Below are 20,859 nucleotides of genomic sequence, written 5' to 3'. Positions count from 1 at the left end.
TATCACTGTGAACAGAACAAATCAGCCGTAAACAAGGAAGAGATACCACAAGATGCATTTTTTTTATTTGCAAAGTACCAAACTTAATTTGTACAAGAGCAAACCACAAGAATATGGACACAAACTAACTGGAAAGTCTCCAAGGATGGCAGAGCAGTCTTGCAGAAACGCTTCAAACACTATGGATAACCTCACATGTTAAGTGCCTATGTTTGAAAAAATCCTTTACACGACTCAGGCCAGAGTTCACAGGTCAGTCAGTCTGTACGAAACATGTCCCTGCAGTGCCACAGGACAGAGTGAGGGAGGCGGAACAAACAAGTCTTTATCCTGCCCTCTGGTGGAGAAAAGCAGAAACTTTTCTTTTCACTGTTCTGTCATTAGTCTTGAACTTCTCTGATAAAAATCCTCACGCTACAGTCGGACCTTTGTGTGTTGCAGTCTTGTCCATAAACCAGTTAGTGAGGGAGAGTGTTGATCCTCATGCTTTGACTTACGATGGGATACGCCACCATCGGGCTGGTGGCATGACTCATGGTAATGCAGGGCAGAGGCTGCGCCATAGACATGGACACTGACACAGGTGCCACAGATACAGCCACCGAAGCCATGGAAACAGGCGGTGCCATTCCTTGGGCAATGGTCTGTACAAGGGCAGCCGAGAGGGGGGTGATGTCGGGGTTGAGGTGGGGTGGAGGAGCCGAAGGTTGGGCTGAATTGGTTTGGGGCACTACAGAGGCACCGGTGGACACCACCAGGTCCTGCTGTGTGACAGGTCGAGGCTGCATTCCAGCGCTGCTCAGTGTGGTGTGAGTCTGAGCAATGCTGTGATTGTAGGAACTCACTGAACCCACAGGGGGAACCAAAGATTGCTCAGTGTGCGCAGGAGTGGAGAGCGTCATCACCTTGGCCTGGTTCCGGAACTGGGCGTTCTGGTCCAGAAGAACCTCATTTGTGGCGATGAGATTTGAAACCTGAGAAACACACAAGAGATGGGTTAGCAGAGAAAACATATTTTTATTTGACAGACAGCTGTCATTTCAAAACCTTTTTTAAGAATTGACAGTCCACCACCATACAACTTTGTTTTGTACTGGTTATTTTCCATCAATCTTCCGTTTGTGAAATTTGTGAAAAAGTGTGAAAAAGTGTGGAAATATATTATATTACATATTCACCAGAAAGATAATTCCTACAAGAAAATACTGCCGTCCAAATGTTTTTATAAATACAAACATGTTTACATCTGAATGTTGTACAAATATTTCAGTACATAAGCTACTATTGATGTGGGAAATGCTGCATAAGAGAGCTAAACATTTTGTTTTGTCCAAGGTCTGAATAATGCTGGTTTATTCATCCCTCATTCTAACCTGCTTCTTTAACTCTTCCACTCTCTTCCTCAGCAAGCAGTTTTCTTCCTCCAGGAACCTGTACTCAAGAGGACGTGGCGGCAGGGCGGCTTGGATCCCCAGCTCGTAGTGTCCAGCTATGCTCCCGTCTGCCAGGCGCAGCCCCTCCAACCGGCGCCTCTTCAGCTGAAGAGCAGTGTGGTCCATTGAAGCCTCCAGGGAGCCAGCGTCAAACAGACCATTCTCAAGCAGAGGATCATACAGCGAGCACGAACTCCTGTCAAACCGCCGCTGTCCTGCAGAACTGATGGACAGACAACCACTCATCCCGCCTACACCTACTCCCCCAACTCCTGAGATACCTGGGTCTCTGCAACCCCCCAAGCTGGGACATCCTATCCCCATCATGTTACTCACACCTCCACCTCCCACAAGTCCTTGCATTCCTCCACAGGTGACTCCTCCTCCAACACCTATCCCTCCCCCTGCAGTCACCATTCCACTGGCACCTGGCCCCATAACACCCCCCACTCCAACCCTGGAAGTCTCATATTCAAAGTCTTTTTTGACATGGCGAAATTTACATTTGTTGCCCCTCTGGCACTCTCCAGTCAGGAAGTCCCTGCAGATGGGGACCTCCCCACGGCTATGGGGGAGATCCATGGGGGACAGGCCCAGTCGTGCTGCAACGTTCCCTCTTAGCCTGAGAGGCAGCTCTCCTGTTTTTTTGTAATAGTCCTCATCCTCTTTAGATCCGTGGACAAAGCGGCAGTTGGCGCGCATACACTCCTTATTCTGGTAGTCATGACAAAAGACGAACTCATTCTTCTGAACTCCCAGGTCTGGTACCTCATTGAAGTCTGGGTGTCTGAAGCGGCAGCGTTTCCCCCTCTTGCAGACATTGCGTATGAAGTCCCTGCAGACACCATCCACCAGGCCTGCACCTTGGCCTCCACCTGCCCCGTTCCCACAACCGTTCCCAAGCGCGCCTCCACCCCCCATGTTCCCAGAACCAGAGACGTTGCCTCCAATGCTTCCTCCTGAGCCCCCTCTGCCCTCTCCAGAGCCCCCTGGCAGACCGGACCCTTCCTCACTTAGACTACCACCACCGCCACCTGACCGGTAGGAGCTGTCCCGGTCAGGCATGTTGCTCGGCCCAGCTCGAGGAGAAAGTAGCACTCATGTGTCTGAAGGGGGCTGACGTGACCTGGGAAACATTCACACACACAGGCAGAGAAATCATGCATGTTTTTATCCTTGTGGTAGTGAAATCTGCAATTCAATGTCCTGCAGGAGAAACACAAAGCCAAGGTGAATACATGTTAGTGAAATATATGACAGACATGACAGATGCCAGTGACGTTACGTTAAAAATGAAACAGTGTTTACACCTGCTGATGTTGTTGTTAGCGGAGAACAAACAGCAGGCAATGTTTTGATAAAATAACAAACTAAAATCACGATAATATTCACAACGCATGTGATTTACAATGCAAACACGCGATGACTGAGGGGAACTAAAGCCCACATTGTTGTTGCCTGTTCCTAAATAATCCCCCGTCGGACTTTGGGGCTAACACCAGCTAGCAGAGGTGACTTAGCTAACTGGCTAAATGCTAACGTTGTCTCACCAACAGAAACCAGGGGCAGGATCCAGCCGAGCCACGGAACACCTCGTTCCGAATCACCAAAGTGTCTAAAGGTATGTCTGTCTACGACACCAACCAGACCCGTGTTGTTAATGTCGGGGCCCCCCGGCGATGTTTACCCTATGTGTTTACCACATTTCCTCATCTACCTCTCACCACCGACGAAGAAGAACGCGCTCTTCTTCTTTCGCTTTTCCTCGAGTTGTTCTAGTGCCATCTTGCGGCGAGAGTAGCGAATTTAGGAAGTGTGTCTGAAGTTGGGTTTCGTTGTCTTGTTTATGAGGAAATAATTGAGACGTTCACGTGAGCGCAGGAGCAGCAGTGGCGTTACGACACGGTGAGTTGACGCTGAGATTAGCTACAAACGAGGTCACGTTTAGGCTTTTTTTCTACGTAGTTTAGATGAAACTGTGCGTAACATCCTAAGATAAGTGCACCTGGGGGGTTCAAAGCCTTCAGCCCCGGTGGGTGTTGTTGTTGCTGACGTGTGGAGAAGCCAGCGGGCAGTCATAGGTGTGGGGATAAACCTGTGGATACTGAGCTCCTAGATAAACTTCTCTGTGAGGGTCTGCAGTGGCTGTTCTTCATCACACTTCTAGATAAACTACTCTGTGAGGGTCTGTAGTGGCTGTTCTTCATCACACTTCTAGATAAACTACTCTGTGAGGGTCTGTATTGGCTGTTCTTCATCACAGTTCTAGATACACTACTCTGTGAGGGTCTGTAGTGGCTGTTCTTCATCACAGTTCTAGATACACTACTCTGTGAGGGTCTGTAGTGGCTGTTCTTCATCACACTTCTAGATAAACTACTCTGTGAGGGTCTGTATTGGCTGTTCTTCATCACACTTCTAGATAAACTAACCTGGGAGGGTCTGTAGTGGCTGTTCCTCATCAAACTTCCAGATAAACTAACCTGTGAGGGTCCGTAGTGGCTGTTCTTCATCAAACTTCCAGATAAACTACTCTGAGGGTCTGTAGTGGCTGTTCTTCATCACACTTCTAGATAAACTGCTCTGTGAGGGTCTGTAGTGGCTGTTCTTCATCACAGTTCTAGATAAACTACTCTGTGAGGGTCTGTAGTGGCTGTTCTTCATCACACTTCTAGATAAACTACTCTGTGAGGGTCTGTATTGGCTGTTCTTCATCACAGTTCTAGATACACTACTCTGTGAGGGTCTGTAGTGGCTGTTCTTCATCACAGTTCTAGATACACTACTCTGTGAGGGTCTGTAGTGGCTGTTCTTCATCACACTTCTAGATAAACTACTCTGTGAGGGTCTGTATTGGCTGTTCTTCATCACACTTCTAGATAAACTAACCTGGGAGGGTCTGTAGTGGCTGTTCCTCATCAAACTTCCAGATAAACTAACCTGTGAGGGTCCGTAGTGGCTGTTCTTCATCAAACTTCCAGATAAACTACTCTGAGGGTCTGTAGTGGCTGTTCTTCATCACACTTCTAGATAAACTGCTCTGTGAGGGTCTGTAGTGGCTGTTCTTCATCACACTTCTAGATAAACTACTCTGAGGGTCTGTAGTGGCTGTTCTTCAACACACCTCCAGATAAACTACTATTTGAGGGTCTGTAGTGGCTGTTCTTCAACACACCTCCAGATAAACTACTATTTGAGGGTCTGTAGTGGCGGTTCTTCAACACACCTCCAGATAAACTACTCTGTGAGGGTCTGTAGTGGCTGTTCTTCATCACACCTCCAGATAAACTACTCTGTGAGGGTTTGTAGTGGCTGTTCTTCATCACACTTCTAGATAAACTACTATATGAGGGTCTGTAGTGGCTGTTCTTCATCACACTTCTAGATATACTTCTCTGTGGGGGTCTGTAGTGGCTGATCTTCATCAACCTTTCAGATAAACTACTATCTGAGGGTCTGTCGTTGCTGTTCTTCATCACACTTCCAGATAAACTACTCTTTGATCGTCGGTAGTGGTTGTTCTTCATCTAACTTCTAGATAAACTATTATGTGAGGGTCTTTAGTGGCTGTTCTTCATCACACTTCCAGATAAACTATTATGTGAGGGTCTTTAGTGGCTGTTCCTCAGCAAACTTCCAGATAAACTTCTATGTGAGGTTCTGTAGTGGCTGTTCTTCATCACACATCCAGATAAACTAACCTGTGAGGGTTTATGGTGCCAGTTCCTCATCAAACTTCCAGATAAACTACTCCCCCGTGAGGGTTTGTGGTGGCTGTTCATCATCATGGCCGTGCAAGGTGTCTACCACCACCTGGGGAGGATTCAAGCCTTCGTGGTCCTGCTGCTCTGTTTATCTGCAGCCGCCTCCTCTGAGAGGGACCGAAGTTACTATGACACCCTCAGTGTGGAGCCGACAACAACCGACGGTCAGATAAAGAAGGCTTTCCGCAAACTGGCGTTAAAGTACCACCCTGATAAGAGCAAGACTGCAGATGCAGAGAAGACGTTCAGAGAGATTGTAGAAGGTAAAACACGCCGCACTACAACTGCTTATTATCTAATTAAATATTAGTACAGACACAAAAGGTCCATATCTATATAGAATACAAACAACAACATATAAAGACAATTATAGCAGCTCACAAATCTAAGGTTATTAGGTTGTTGTTAAAACACATGCAGGCATTTGTTACAGTGTGTCTAGAAACAAAAGGAAAACCTTGTGTCACTCGGTCGAGGGTCAGTTACAGGGATAGTTCACCCTAAACTGAAAATTCACTTGTTGTCTACTCACCAATAATACAATTGAAGTTTGTATTACATTCTTTTGCATTAGACCATAAATTGTGCATAAAGATGGACGACATGACAGGTACACAAAAGTGAAGCCAAAGGGCCTCGATCGCCATCTGGTGGCTGGCTGCAGTATAGGTAATAAACCCTGCCTCCATGTTAGTAAATGGAACATGAACCATACTAGAAAGTCAATGTGCACGTTCTCTCAAAGAGGATTTCTGTAATTTAAGTTAGTTCTTATCCCAAAGATCTTGGCTCAAGTGTCCACCTCAAAATTATCCTCATTAGATGCTATAAAAATGGGGTGAAACTTCAAGATTGACAGCTGAGAAAAAACTCAAATTTGTGGTGTTCGTACGCAGGATATTATGTGTTAATTCCTGGATAGTGGGAGGGAATGGAGAAGAGTTGTCCATCTTTGTATACTTTCTATTCATTACACCATGAGGTTTTTTAATTAGTTTCAACCTCTAAAAAAATATAAATTTGGAAAATGCATTATAACAATCACTTTAACACAATATGTGTTTGTGTTATATTTGTTATTTATACACTTACACTTAAATTAATAGAGTTTGTGCTCTTTAAACCATTGTCTAATGTGTGAGTGCGCCAGGGGATTGCCACAAATTCCGTTGTTCTCTGTACAATGACAATAAAGGAATCTACCTATCATTTTATCTATCGATTGATTGTTTTAACTTGGTGTATCTAATGAACTTGTACCTGATTGTAGATTCCCTGAAGTTAAAGTACCAGCTTTGTTCCCCCCTCCTCCAGCCTACTCCGTGCTCTCCAACAAGGAGAAGAGGAGACTCTACGACAGCCTGGGCCATGAGATGTATCTGGAGAATCAGGTGTTTACTGACGCTGAGGATGACACCGGTGCACAATTCAGTTTCTCCGACTCCTTCCATGACTTCAATGGTAGTCCCTTTGGGGAGGAGGAGCCCCAGTTCATCTGGACCTTTCATCAGGACTGGGAAGACGAGAATGGTCCATTTGAACATCCCAGCTTTGAGGGACCTGCAGGCTTCCATTTTTTATTCGAGGATATGGAAGAAAATGAGGAGGACGACTACTACTATGTAGTCTGAGATCTCTGTCCTGTGTATGACTGTTACGTGTTTTCGTTTATTGATAACAAAGTCTCCATATTAAATTGTTTATTCTTATCCATGCCTTGTATTCTGCGTCTTTTATGGGATGGCTTCTGAGTTCAGTGGTTGTTTCAATGTTAGTGGATTTTCTGAGGTCGTAAGGCTGACAGCTGAGTCACTGATTGGACGGTTAAAGACATTTTTACTGCCTGTGTGGGTGTGTCTAGGGCACAGAGCTACTGACTAACGCACCATTTACTTTTCCCTGCATCAGCACTTTAGATTTTGCACTGTTTTTTTACACCATTTCTCTCAGGACTCAGCGTGCACCTTGACCCGGAGGATATCCTGTGCTGTCTCAGCAGTTTGAACGTAAGCGCTCCAAAGCCGACACAAGACAGAAAGAGCTTTGGGACTTTCAGCACTTTTATAGAGATTTAAGATTTCTACAAACCAAAAACAGGAGACAGGAAACTTTCAGGCTTTGACAATGATGGTAAGTGTGTCTGAAACTGTTGTTTTTATCTCTGGGTATCATGTGACAGCTTTTTACTCCAGGGCAGTGTGCGTAATGTGAAGTTTTGCAAGTTTGAATATGAACTAGAATTCACTGCCCGTTGTATTGATAGTATTAACAGCTACATTCTTAACACAGGAAGAGGTGCAAGAAGGGGCTTCTGCTCCTAGTGTCCATGGTCATAACATCAAGGTGACAGAGGTGGTGATAGACGGGGACACACTCACCTTTCTGATAGTTTCTCAAAAGGTGAGAAGGGATTCTTGTACTTTAATTGTTGAGTAAATCTAAATTAATACCAGAAAGATCATTCAGTTGATGTGCTTTAAAAAAATGGTGGTCCCTGTTTGCCAGCTCTCTGGGACGGGGGAGTACCATGTGTACAGGATCTATGAGGATTTGGAATGGCTGCAGCACCACCTTTTCTCTCAGGAGGACGTGCCCGGGATACAGGGGGTCATAGTGAGTACTTTTCATCTGTGTTGAAGCATTTATTTGACTTGTAAACCATAGATGGACAGTTGCTCTGTCAGTGAAGATTGTGAAGCTGTTGGCTGCTTTTACTGTTAAGATATATCTTATCTGTTTTCATGGTGGAAATGGCCTCTTAGAAAACTACAAGCGATAACTTAAAATGTTGTTGGAACACAGTGCTTTTGTGACGGATAAATACACAAATTAAAATGTTTCCTTCCCACACTGAAAATGTCTTGCTATTCAGCAGTTATGTTAGGCACTTTGTTTATCTTCAAATGCTTCCTCCTCTTCTTCCTTTACTAATACAGTTGAAAATTAAGCAGATGTTCATACAGTGAAATTGCCAAAAGATGATATTGTGAACATAATGTAACTATAAGCTCTGCATATTGTCCAAAAGCTTAACCCTATTGAGGAGTCTCCCTTAAGCGAAACACGCAATAATAAAAATGTTTGTAAAAAACAATACTGGCTTGAATAGAATCATACTTTCTTTTCTTTCTTCAAGTTTCCTCCTATTCCTGCAAAACCTCAGGTGAATGCATCTGCCAAGGTTATGAAACAGCTTGGTGAGTAAACCCGAAGACCACCTCTGCACAATAATATACTTGATCAAATAAATAAAAAACTGTCTATTCGGTGTCATCACCAAAGTGCTGAATGTGTTCCTGCAGGTTTCCTTGGTTTGGGAGAGTGGCAGCCGTACTGTAAAGCACTGGAGTCCTTCCTGCGGCAGGTTGCTTCACACAGCGTGCTGAAGAAGAGTAAAGCTGTGGAGATCTTCCTCACCAGTGCAGATGTAAGTGGACACAAAAAGGCTTTCTCTCTGGTCAGCCTGAGTAAAGAGAGAGATGTTACAGAGAATGCAACGTGATCGTTTTTTTATGACAGCTAAAGATAGTAAATGGTTAAACTTTCACTGTCGTGTCTCTGAAAAGACAGAGGAGAGATTCATATGACAAATAGTTTACATTCACACTCAACATATATACAGGTTCGGAGATATTTGGAAAGCGACATAAATTTGGCCCTGTAAGCTACCACAATGGATTCAAAATTAACTAATCGGGATGCTATTAAAGTGCGGACTTTCGACTTTAATTTGAGGGTATTTACATCATAATTGGAGGAAGGGCTTGGAATTGCAAAAAAAAATCCTACATAGTCCCCCTTTTTCAAGGGACCACCATGTTTTTTAAGTTATTAAGTGTATTGCACATTGTTAGCCAAGCACTCTGAGATTTGGTCAGAGGCCATTTCAAAAACACATTTGGATATTCTTTGCTGTGTTGAAGTCAAAGTGTGTGAGTCAGCGTTGGGCGTGTTTTAAGTCCCGTTGATGACTCTTTTATTTCCTGTTTGACTGCATCAGCCTCATCGGGTCAGGAATGCTGCATGTCGAGCTGAGGCAGTTCTGAAGTGACACAGGAATACTATGATAGTACGTGTCCATCAATGATTTCTATGGATAGAGGACATTATCATTCGAAACCACTGGTGTGAGGATATTTTAACATTGTGTACTCACACTTTTTAACACTTCAGCAAGCACTGGTGGGATAAGTTCATCGCCAATTAATACTGAGAGAAAATCCATCAATTTCATACCAGATATCTTTAGTTGTGTATCTTTCTTGCCTAGTCATGCTATACTGTGATTTAATTTAAACAAATTGACCTTGAAGTTATTTGAGCGTATGTGTGCAGCCTCCAGGTCGACAAAGAGTGAGGAAGAACATTTTCAACCGGCTGAGTCAGGCTGTGGGAGAGATGAGGAAAGAAGGCCACAAGGTAACGACCTGGACTCACACAGACAGAACCCACCGACTCTAAACATGCTAGTGAAGTTCTAACACCCAGGATTTGTATTCACAGGATGTGGATGAGTTCTTTCAAGCGGCTCGGGACCAGAATCTCATTATAACTGGCTGCACCAAGAGCGCGACAGAGGTGGGCGAATCTCTTACTTGTTTTGTTTTCCTCCCTTCGTTCTTTTCTCACATAATCAGATACAAACTGCCCTGTTGGACTTTTTGAACTTTTGTTTTTCCTGCAGAGATTCCTGGATGTGGTGCTAACTGAGCAAAGTAAGAAAAGAGCTTCACTTGTAAAAGTACAAACAAGACATTTGCACGTACATCAAAGCCATAGCAGGTGCTGAGCCTGAATCAAGCAGAAGCAATGATTAATGAACCAGAAACTCAGTGAGGTTTCATGAGTCAGTCAAATGATAGTGTGTCACAAGTCATAAGTCTCCACATCTGTACACATTTAAAACCATGACATTCAGCAGTAGTGGTGCTACAGTGTGAGCCCATAGACTGTATATACAGAACGACATGACTGCTCCTCAGAAGTGAAGCCATGGTGGTGGTGTGCTGCAGTATAGGTCATACATCCCACCTCCTCCATGTTAGATGATTAGACGTGGACCAAACACATTTTTTCACAAAGATGTTTTTTGTCAATTTTGGTAATTCTTATCACTCTGCTGTTTTTTCAAGTGTCCATTTTTCTGATAAGTTTAGTGTTAAATAGTTATGAGATGCTACAAAAACAGGGTGAAACATCGAGATTGACAGCTGAGACTGACTTCACTATTGGTTAACAGGACCGCAGACTCAAAGATGCTGGAGGTCATACCCGGGATATTTCAGCTTGACTTCAGGATAGTGGCAGGAAGTGAAGATGTGTTGTCCATCTTTATATACAGTCTATATATGAGCCATTAATAATGAGTGTATAAGAACGAAGGAGTCATCAGATTCAACTCACTTTTATTTGTGTATTCAGATTGAATGATTATGGTTTTATGAGGCTGTGTAGTGTATTTATATTCATTCCCATCACAGTAACAATTCAATCTGTTCCCGGTCTGTTGCTACTCTGTGTTTGATGATATATTTGTTTGTAGAAATAGCAGTGGCCTGTGGGCACTTCTCCGCTGCTCTGCATCTCTGTGTGGAAGCTGGGGAGGATCCGGACAAACAGGCTTTTTCAAGGTGAGATGGTAATAGAGTTGGTCCAACGTCCATAGCACATGTACTTAAAGCTAATACCTCCGAACACAAGTCAGATTCTATTTTTTGATAAAAAATGTCAACAATCACCTCTTTTTCTTACAGTATTTGTGTGAAATTATCAGAAGTCTTTGAATCCATTAAGGTAAGTTGCTGTTGTTGTTGTTGTTGTTGTTGTTGATATCACATTTTAATGGGCCATAGATTTACCAAATAATCCACACGTAATGTTCTGCTGTGTGGGCAGAAAAATATGATGAGCACTGCAGAGAACAATGTGAGCACTCTCGGGCTCGGCCTCGACCTGGAGTCCCGCTACCAGGAGGCAGAGAAGGTGAGTGGTTTCATCTCATGTCCATCGTCACTACATCTATTGTGAATCTCAGCTTGCTGTCAGCGTGAACCTTAGACTGTATATAAAGAAGATTGATTTATAGCTTCACACTTAACCTGTAATTTCTTTTGTCATTCTGACTTTATAGAGCACTTTATAACTTTATAAGTGCTCAATACGTTTGTAATAACAATAATGTGAATACAATAATGGTAATAATAATAATGGCTAAGTCATGGTTTCTGTCAATTTAGGTTGTTCTCTCATTTTTACAGTAAGTTTGGTTGTAGTTAGTTAGTTGAATGGGGTAAAATGTCATGATTGACAGCTGAGACTGACTCGGTCAAGCACATGTATCAACAATACCTCCATACTGCAATATCACACCTCGGTCACTATTGCTATTCCAAATGAAGTAAAAAACAAAAGATGGCGGAACCGTTCACCGGGATATTTCAGTTTCATTTTAGTAAAATGGGTTGAGTTGGGGACGAGTTACCCATCTTTATACCCAGTCTATCTATGGGGTTAACCATGAGATTAATATGACCAAGTGTTACGTGATTCATTTGTCCAATACAGGAAATGCTGTTCAGGAGAACCTGTAAACTGGCAGAGTTGGAGACTGCGAGGAGGAACGCAGAGAAGGCCAAACCCGTGAAGAAGGCTGCTGTGAGTGTCTGGGCCCATGTAAAACTCCTGGAGCAATGTGCATTCTTTCTTGTCACCAGCAGATGTCGGTAGCGTCCCGCTGATATTTCTCAGTGTCAGGGGATTGACCACTGAGACAAAAAGCTGATGCTAGATGCACATCAAATATATTTAGGCTGATGGAGAATAAGTATATAATGATGATTTCATGGTCTTCATGTTCATCAGATGGAGGAGGTGAAGAAAGCAGCAGAGACGGAGTTCAATCACATTTGTGGAGTTGCTAAACAGGAGGTAAAACATTGAATTCAAACTGGAATCCTCAGTTTCCACATGTCCCACCTGCCTTCGCACCTCAAGTAATTGTGTAGCATCCAGTTTGGTGACATGCCTCTAATGTGTATATGTATTAACATGCATGTGATGTGCTTCCCCCAGATTGCGAGGTATGAAGCGGCCCGTGTGCAGATGCTGCAGCAGGCTCTGGTTCAGTGGTGCGAAAAGCAGCTTCTTACAGCCAGAGAAAGTGCTGACCAGTTCGACCAGTGCCTCCAAGGCTTTAGGGGGATGGCCTAGTGACCTCACTAGCGCCCCCTTCATAAAGCATACTCAATATATGTCCAAACATAGCTTAGCATGGAAAAACAATGAACACGTCCTTCACCCTTTGTACTGGAGCATGGTGTTTTTTTTTATGATTCAGTTGCATCCAGTGTAAATAAAAATGTGATTGCAATTTTTGAAACTCTTCTCATAATTAGACAGGATCCCCAAAATGTGTGCATACTCTCAACTCTAGTTTTCTTTTTCCTTTCTCCCTTCCTTCCTTACTTTCCCCCCAATCTCTCCTTACGCTTACCAATAAAGCCCTGGCAGAGATGATTGATTTTAGATCCTAGCTGTGGCCTTGTCGTCTGGTCAGGCTATCGTGTGTGTGTGTGTACGCACACGTTCTATGCCACATTCATAGATTTGTGCTGAGAGTGTATTGTGCTTCTGCTCTCAAGCCACTACATCAGCTGGGGTCACACAAAATAAAGTGTGATGAATTGATTCCCAAAGTATCTGCTTGCCTTTGTGTGTGGTTCTTTCTCCTGGATCATCAATCAGCTGGTTTGGCTGCAAGCACACACACACGCACACGCACACACAAGGACATGGCAGCAAGGACACTACTTTGGCTTGTTGTTTGGCTTTTTGAAACAATTTTAACAGTGTTAATAATCTCTGTTACGACCATCCGGTTTCCCATGTGATTGTATGTAATCTTCAATGAGTGGCGAACATAAAACTGTGACAGGCTTCACTTGGATTTTTGCACATGTCACATAAAGACAGTGCTGTTGTCCCCCCCTCTCCGTCTGATGAGCACCGCACGTCCATATTTCTGCTCTGCCTTGTGCTTCACGGTTTGAGCGAATGAGACAGAGAGAGACAGGTGAAGGGTCTCAGAGGAGGAGAGGGTTGAGCTCATTTGACAGTGAATGAGTAGATGAAAGGGCAATACATAAAGTGCTAAGAGTAGGTTTTCAATCCACCAAAACTGGAATGAGATGAATCGTTTGGTTGGAATTAAAATCAGCTTTTCTCTATGGACGGCACATATTTCTCTGATGGTTTTGTAACTTGATATCATTTCTCCATCTGAATCCTCCGCCCTCATTACTACTGTCCCCTCAGCATCAGATGGGCTCCCACAGTGCTTACAAACAAACACAAAATTGTTCCACATACTATCTGCTGACTTTTGTCTGAGTGGTTGTGGTGGCCCTTAATTTGATTGTTTCTTAATGTTTTTTACGTAATCTTAATTTAACCACAAAGTGTCTCAGTTCAGGGGCTGCATCCTTTGGAGGCTGCATTTTAAGCCAGATTGTGTCACAGCAGCACAACTAGGCTCCTTCAAATGTGTCCTTTCATCCCGGAGCAACAAAGGCTCCCAGGGTACGCGGCTCCACCTAGCGCAGGATTCACTGTTCTTTGCAGACAAGCTGTTTCTTGGAGAGATAATGACGGCGGCATGGGACCGACGTTTGGGAAAATCAAAACGTCAGATGCTTGAAGTATCAGGCTGCAACTGAAACAAACAGCTGAACGTCCACATGTTAAAAACCCAAAGTTCATTCAAAGTCTCACGTAGTGTCCAACGGCAGTTTGTTGACAAGTAAATCTCAGTAAACCTACGTAGACCAGATTGTCTCATTTTGATCTGTTTCCGTGGTTTATACGCGGCCCACCTCCTTTGTGGCTGTTTTGTGTTGATAAGTGATAAGATCAGCTAAGATACTATTAAAGGCCCAAGTCAGTGGCAAAGGGCGTCCTTCCGATTCAGACATCTTTATTGATCCAAAGGAGGGTTTTTCATTTGCAGCTTACGGCAGAAAACACAGCCCCTGAAGAATGTCTCGTTCACTTCAAGGTTTTTTATCCTGCCTGCATCACTAAGTAGTATGCCTGCCTACATCCAGATTTTTACCATGACAGTATTTCATATGAGACGCTTTAAAGATATAAGAGCTACAGAGTAAAAACTCAAAGTTGCATTTGCTCCATTTGCCCAGTTGCTCAGGGTCCCATGCAGACGCCGAGGCTGACCATGAGGGGATGATGTGCCCTTAACCGGACGAGATTGGTTTTCTCTAAGTTATGTGGCTCAGTGAATTGATTTACTCATGGCAGCCATTTTGTGAAGTCTTCACCTGAGAGGTCAGTGTCTGGTGGAGGGGGTGGAGGGCTGAGTGGAGCTACATACAGGAGCTCCAAAAAATCTTCAAAAGCCAAATTGAATGCGGGTTAATCTGTTTAAAACTGTTTGACAGAAAGTAAGGACAGTTTTGTAAGAACTGGCTTTTTAAGTCTGCAAATGAACTTCAAACTGAACATGAATAGCTGGAGCATTTTCACAGTCTACCCTTTTCTCCCTAGTACACCACATCCCAATTTATCAGAACAACTAATTGTCTCGCCTCTGTTACAGTCAGTGGGCAGAGGGATTATGTTTTCAGGTTGAAGGTACACCCATCCATGCAAAATGTCAAGAACGCCTCGAGGGAATGTTTTCATATTGGGTAAGAATGTTCACTTGGACTCATGAATATACTGATTGATTTTTAGGTCAAATGTCAACCGTGGCCTTCAGATGTATGTTTTTGCCTCTTGAACATGATATATTTAGTCTGACTTAAGGAAATGTCTTCAGATTTTGACCAGTTGTCACTTGGACTGATTGATTAGATGTGATGGTTTAAAGGTCAAAGGCCATGATGACATAATTGTGAATTAAATATATTGTGAACACTTGGAGGCAGCTTCAGTCACATCCAACACACACACATTCACTCAGACTCAAAGAACTGATTAAGGTCAAAGGACAAGTTTACTGTGACGTCACGGTACATGAAGAATACCTTTTTATAACTATATAATTATCAACTATAATTGTACATGTAAATTAGTGACATTTCATCTTTCACAAAAAACACTAAATAGGTTTCATTAAATTTCCAGTCAGTGAACAATAACATGAGTCTGGAAAAAACAATGTATGGAAGCACTGTAGTGTTCTGGTTGATGGAGGTTGTGGTTGAAGTCTGTATCAAATCACCTGCTATTCACTGAACTGCCAGTCTACTCTTTCCACTCCGTTTTATGTTGGTGAGGTTGTAACAAAAATACATTAACTCTCCATATACGGACACATGTGCTGATCATTAAATTAAGCAATTACCATGCAATTTTATCACTTCATTTTTGTGCTTTATCGGTTTTAATGAGGCGCAGTAAAAGTTAAACGTAAGAGTTTTATGGACCGTTTTTTATAATTCTCTAGTTTTACCTCTTTATCTAAAAGGTTTTATCTACCTGGGAAAAACACTGTGGATACAAGCCGATGTGGGGGATGGTGAACAAAATGCATTATGCTGTACTTACAGTGAGCAATACAAATGGAAAAATCTATGGAGTCTGCTTTTTGACAGGTTCCTATATATTGCAACATTAGTCTCTCTCCTATTATTCAAAGCTGCGACGCTTCCAGCGCTGCTGCTTGTCACTGAATCCTTATACCGGAGGAATTTCAAAACAGAGGAGCCACATTTCTAGAGCTGCAGAAGCAAAGTGACGCGCACACACACACACACACACACACACACACACACACACACACACTAATGAGAGCTCATATCAACTGCTGAGAGTATGACACAGATCAAGGACGGGGAGATCATGCCAACTTTCCTTCCCTGTGTGCGTTTGTGTGTGCGTGTGCGTGTGTGTCCCAATGACAACGTGCACTTAGAGCTGCTTTGCTAAAGTAGCTCATTACTGGTGGAAAGGCAGCACCCAGCACACTGGCCTATGGCCTAACAGGGACTGCTCTGTCAAGTGTGAAGTTCAGGCAATAGCTTGTCAAGGCCTGATGACTCAGCCAACCCAGTGAAGATGCTCTGCACCAGTTGGAAGAGTACGTCTGTTCAGTCCGTTCACACCTGATATTAACATCTTTTGTGAGGTTCCTGAGATGCTTAGGGTATGAGGGACAAACAATTAAAAATAAAACGGGCAAAAACAAGAAACCAGCAGGATGCATTCAAGTAAAATCCAGAATTTTGAGAGATCCTATCCCAACCGGACAGCGTTAGGTTCGTCTGGTATTAAAATGGATCCTGAGACCACATGTGATCACTTCCTCATCTACTATCAGGAAATATTGTTCCCAGTTGAAAGTCAACATGATTCAGATGCATCAATCTGAACTTGTGACCACTTGTGATTGGACGACTGTCTGTTGAATGATTTAAAAAAGATATGGTGCCAGACTACTCTAATCTGTGTTTAAGCAAGAGTCGTGTTTAACTGTTTATCTCATTTCATTTTTATAAATAAAAATATATATCTGTACACGTTGGTTCACATGTCGCTGTGATGAGTGAATAAATCAAACCAATGAAAATCTTGTAACACAAGTCCTGATAATTGAAGTGGGCATATTTTATCCTGACAAAAAAAAAATCGAATATTTTATTGGAGCAGATAATTTATCTCCTTTCAACTAAACTTTCAACTAAATAGCTACGATAAGTAGTTTTTGCTGTAATCCTGCTGAAAAAGAAACCAACCCACATTACCTCCTTGGCAGAGGAGATACATTTACCTTATGTGAGATAAGAGAGATAATATATACTTAATCCCACAACTATATATGGCGCCAGGAAAAGATCTGTAATTCTCTCTGTGACTGGTCCGTCTGTTCCCTCTTCAGATGTCACCATTGCTCCTCTCTATCTTCAGAGACGTCTTTGGTTCCTTTGAGAATCTCTGACTCCTGGGAAGTTGCAAGAACAAAATTTGAAAACAGAATGCTAATCTAAAAGTTTCCCCTTTTAAACATGTGCCAATTGAGACTCCACATCCCTGCCAATTACACAGGGCTTAGAATGAGATAAAAACTAACTCTGAGAGCTTTGATCCTGTATTCACTGCATGGAGCTTCTGTTATAAAGTCCAAAGCTCTACCCAAGGTTGTTGGCACGTCATTAAATCTAATCAGGGGGATGAGATGGAGAGAATGAGATGAACGCCATATAATGCAGGGGCCCTAATCATACTTATTGTTTATAGGTTCATAAGACCCATTCCATTCTCTGCGCAGCTCAAAGTTAACACGACAAAAACAGCAGCTCTCAGCTCTAAATCAGCTCCGATGGCAGCTCTCCACCACTGATTTGGACGGTGCATGGTATCAATTTTCTCCCCTCGCAGAGGATTACAGCATCGCAAAGCATTAGACTTGCTTATTTACACCATTTCTCTGTTCACTACTGGATGGAGCCATAAATATTAATACGTTCACCCCCCCCCCCCCCCCCTGGCTGCTTGTCATGCGTTGAAGGGAGTGCGGCTGATGTTGTTAATTAGGTTTGCAGGAATAATGTCAGCAGTGAACCTATGGACAGGCTGACACGCTGAGGTGAGGACTCCTCCTGTCTTAACTCAATACGCAGCAGAGAGTCATGGAAAACACTTGGGGTGGGGTGGGGTGGGGGGGAGGGGAGGATCTGTCCTGTCATTTTTCATGGTACGACTCCAATTAAATATTAAATAAGCAAAGACATAAGACATTTTTTTCGAAAAGCATAATAAGATGTCACGCAAAGTACAGTGTAAAGTAAATCAACTACTTAGATGTCAAACCTTCAGCTCATGACTTCACAGGACATCATATTGACTCACATTGATTTCCTGGAGACTTACTCTAACCGTAACCATAGTTACTTGTATTTGACCAGCTGTAACTAACCCTTACCCCAACCTGACTCTAACCTCAAAACATGATTTCACCTTAGTATTACATGATTTACATTATGGGGACGTGTGGGGCTATTTGACACCAGGTCCCCCACAACATGAGTAATACCTGGACCTCTCTCTCTCTCGCTCTCTCTCTCTCTCTCTCTCTCTCTCTCTCTCTCTCTCTCTCTCTCTCGCTCTCTCTCTCTCTCACCCACTCACACTCACACACACACCCACACACACACACACACACACACACACACACACACACACACACACACACACACACAAACACACACACACACACACACACACACACACACACAGCATAAATCCACCCATTAGAGTAAAATCATTATTCATCCATTTTTCCACCGCAGCTTTGACCAGAGCAGCCAGGCACCAACACACAGTCAGGCTCTTGCCTCCCGAGGTCACTTTGTCACATGTGTCCAACATGTGGCCTTTTTCGTCCTCATCATCAACAATGTGTCTCCTGCACACTGGGTGCAACATGGGATGACATGTGCTTTCATAACGATGTTGTTTTGCATGTGCAGTATGACAGGTTAGTGTTTTTGAAACATTTCCTGTTGTCAATAACTAACTAAGTCAGTAAGATCATAAAAAGCCTTTACGTCTTTCTTCTCTCATTGTATTTGAACTTAAAAGTGATAATCCAAAGATAATAATACTGTAAATAATATGAGAGGAGAGCTTGGTAAATGTGTTTCTGTAGAAAATATTATTGTGCTTAAGAAAATCAATGATCAGCAAAGAGAAGTCTTTTTTTTTTTTTTACCCTTCAGTTACTTTACTGCGTCCCTGCAGCTGCACAGGAATCATAGTTTTGTTCAAGGACACGACAGCGGGGGGGTTCTTGCTGGGTGATGAAGGATCCGCTTTTCGTGCACCTCTCTATGTTCATGTCCCAAACAAACATACAAGGGCAAAGCAACCAGATGGAAAGTCATCGCAGGGCCGAGAGCAAACAGAGGCTGAGCATCTGTTGCAGGGATGTTTCCAAACTCAATCTGGAGCTCAGGATGAGACTTCCCTCACCTTTTCCTGCTCTTGTTCCTCTCCGACTCTGACTTTGGCAAAGAGTTACAGATGGAATTGCGAATGCCCCCCCGGCTGCTGCTATTAAATTTCACTTTGAGATAATGCATGCTAAAGTCTCATTAAATCCAAGTCAGAGATAATGCATGGTAAACCCCCATTATGGTTTGATTAGAAGACACAGGCCCTGCCGTCGTGCTGATTGTGTTTTTTAATCAGACCCTTTCCTGCTGCAGAGCAAACAAGAGTTAAGAGGGAAAAAAGGCAAAAGATGCTGAGCAAGCACTAACAATTTCCTTCTCTCTCCAAGGACGCAGTGAAATCCCAGTATATTGTTTTTTCTCGATGAAAGTATATGAGAATGGACTCTAAATGGAATTATTTCTCAGTGTTATTACTGTGTTGCTGCAGAAAATTATTTTTAGGTAGAAAGAAACCCATGTACCAGCAGAAAGAGACTTTTATCATTTAATGCAATTGCAGTGTTTTTCTGTTTAAGCACATTTAAAAGTAAGAAAGGTGCAGTGTTACTCCACAACACCACATTGATCATTATAATACCATTGCTGTGTAATAAACTAATGATTCATTTTGTTCAGTAGACTCAACAGCCTGTATTTGTGTAATATAATGTTATTCAAACCTATTATGAGAAGGTATTTAGAGGACGACTGACATGTTATACAATTATCTGTAATAAAAACTTCACTAATCATAGTGTTGTCATATACACAATTATCCATGTAGTGTGTTGGTAACACATGAAGTTAAGTCATACACCTTTGTTTACAAGACCGATTCTTCAAATGTAAAGAAAACAACAGAAAAAAAAATGCCTCGATGCTGCTCCTGTGGTGTGACCCAAGAGGACAGTGAGACCTGACATTCACGTTTGACTCCAAACATCATGTTTGGAGCCTCACTGTCCTCTGATCCTCCTCGGAGCCACGATCGCGCATGGGAATCCTGCCTTCTTCACGTTAGTGGATGGGAGATGGAACTAAATAAAAAGTCAAAGTACAGTTCAACAACACTTCTCAAAGATAGTTTCTGTCATTTTAGGTTTGTCACTCTGTCCAATTTAAATTTTTTCTGGTAATTTTGGTTTTAATTATTTAGTAAAAGCTACTAAAGCAGAGTTAAACATCATGATTGACATATGAAGAAAGAGAGAAATCTACCCTTGTTGGACAACCGGGGGTTCAACAGGAGTCAGGGGGGTTTGATAGTATAGCAATAATAAAAATCTAATCCAAACAAATAGGTGAAAATATAATTCTTCATGTCGTTCTGAGTTGAAAAGAGAGATCACACTGAGTTTAGTGAGAAGTTTAAAGAGTGTGAAGAAAGCTGTTCAGGAGCCAGAAGCTCACGTGTCCCATGGGAAGAACAGGGTCCAACTTTTCTCTTGTGAAGAGGTAAATGGCTGGTGAAAAATGGTCCCAATACAAAACTCTGACTGATATATTGTTATAAGGATTTACTGAGGCTATAAGAAACTATGCTATGCTAACTCTAACTGCACCACAGAGACAGTTTAATCCCCTTGAATTTAGAAAGTTATGCACACTCTTTTAAGACAGCTTGAATAAATGGGTTTAATTCTGGATTTGAGTAGAGTGGGCAGCTTCCTTGTCAGCAGGTGGGAGTTTATATAAAAATAAAGAAGCTCTTTT

General features: G+C 42.7%; 3 protein-coding genes across 5 annotated transcripts; 2 read left to right on the top strand and 1 right to left on the bottom strand.

The window, feature by feature from the left end:
* Nucleotides 1-43: 43 nt before the first annotated feature.
* Nucleotides 44-5,327, bottom strand: zc3h10 (zinc finger CCCH-type containing 10). 3 transcript variants are annotated; one of them, XM_053438152.1, is made up of 3 exons: nt 5,135-5,327; nt 1,374-2,559; nt 44-974 (listed from the first exon to the last, which is right to left on the bottom strand). In XM_053438152.1, the coding sequence occupies exons 2-3, from the start codon at nt 2,496-2,498 to the stop codon at nt 459-461; spliced, it is 1,641 nt and encodes a 546-aa protein (XP_053294127.1). In that variant the 5' UTR covers nt 2,499-2,559; nt 5,135-5,327; the 3' UTR covers nt 44-458. The 3 variants fall into 3 exon arrangements, with proteins under 3 accessions (XP_053294127.1, XP_053294109.1, XP_053294119.1); XM_053438134.1 differs by lacking the exon at nt 5,135-5,327 and adding an exon at nt 2,984-3,196 and having other exon boundaries at nt 1,374-2,639; XM_053438144.1 differs by lacking the exon at nt 5,135-5,327 and adding an exon at nt 2,984-3,195.
* On the top strand, nt 3,203-12,894 carry si:dkey-28n18.9 (sorting nexin-32). The gene is made up of 15 exons (XM_053438165.1): nt 3,203-3,338; nt 7,148-7,327; nt 7,487-7,597; nt 7,703-7,810; nt 8,334-8,394; nt 8,500-8,624; nt 9,533-9,616; nt 9,701-9,775; nt 9,882-9,912; nt 10,740-10,827; nt 10,951-10,990; nt 11,093-11,179; nt 11,762-11,851; nt 12,059-12,124; nt 12,269-12,894. Exons 2-15 carry the CDS (start codon nt 7,322-7,324, stop codon nt 12,404-12,406), a joined length of 1,110 nt encoding a protein of 369 aa, XP_053294140.1. The 5' UTR covers nt 3,203-3,338; nt 7,148-7,321; the 3' UTR covers nt 12,407-12,894.
* zgc:152986 (uncharacterized protein LOC101884054 homolog) lies at nt 5,220-6,828 on the top strand. Its single transcript, XM_053447749.1, has 2 exons — nt 5,220-5,460; nt 6,512-6,828. Exons 1-2 carry the CDS (start codon nt 5,220-5,222, stop codon nt 6,826-6,828), a joined length of 558 nt encoding a protein of 185 aa, XP_053303724.1.
* Nucleotides 12,895-20,859: the final 7,965 nt, after the last annotated feature.

The sequence above is a fragment of the Pleuronectes platessa genome, chromosome 2, assembly GCF_947347685.1.
Source record: "Pleuronectes platessa chromosome 2, fPlePla1.1, whole genome shotgun sequence".
Classification (NCBI taxonomy): domain Eukaryota; kingdom Metazoa; phylum Chordata; class Actinopteri; order Pleuronectiformes; family Pleuronectidae; genus Pleuronectes; species Pleuronectes platessa.
This window is presented reverse-complemented; position numbering and strand designations above follow the sequence as displayed.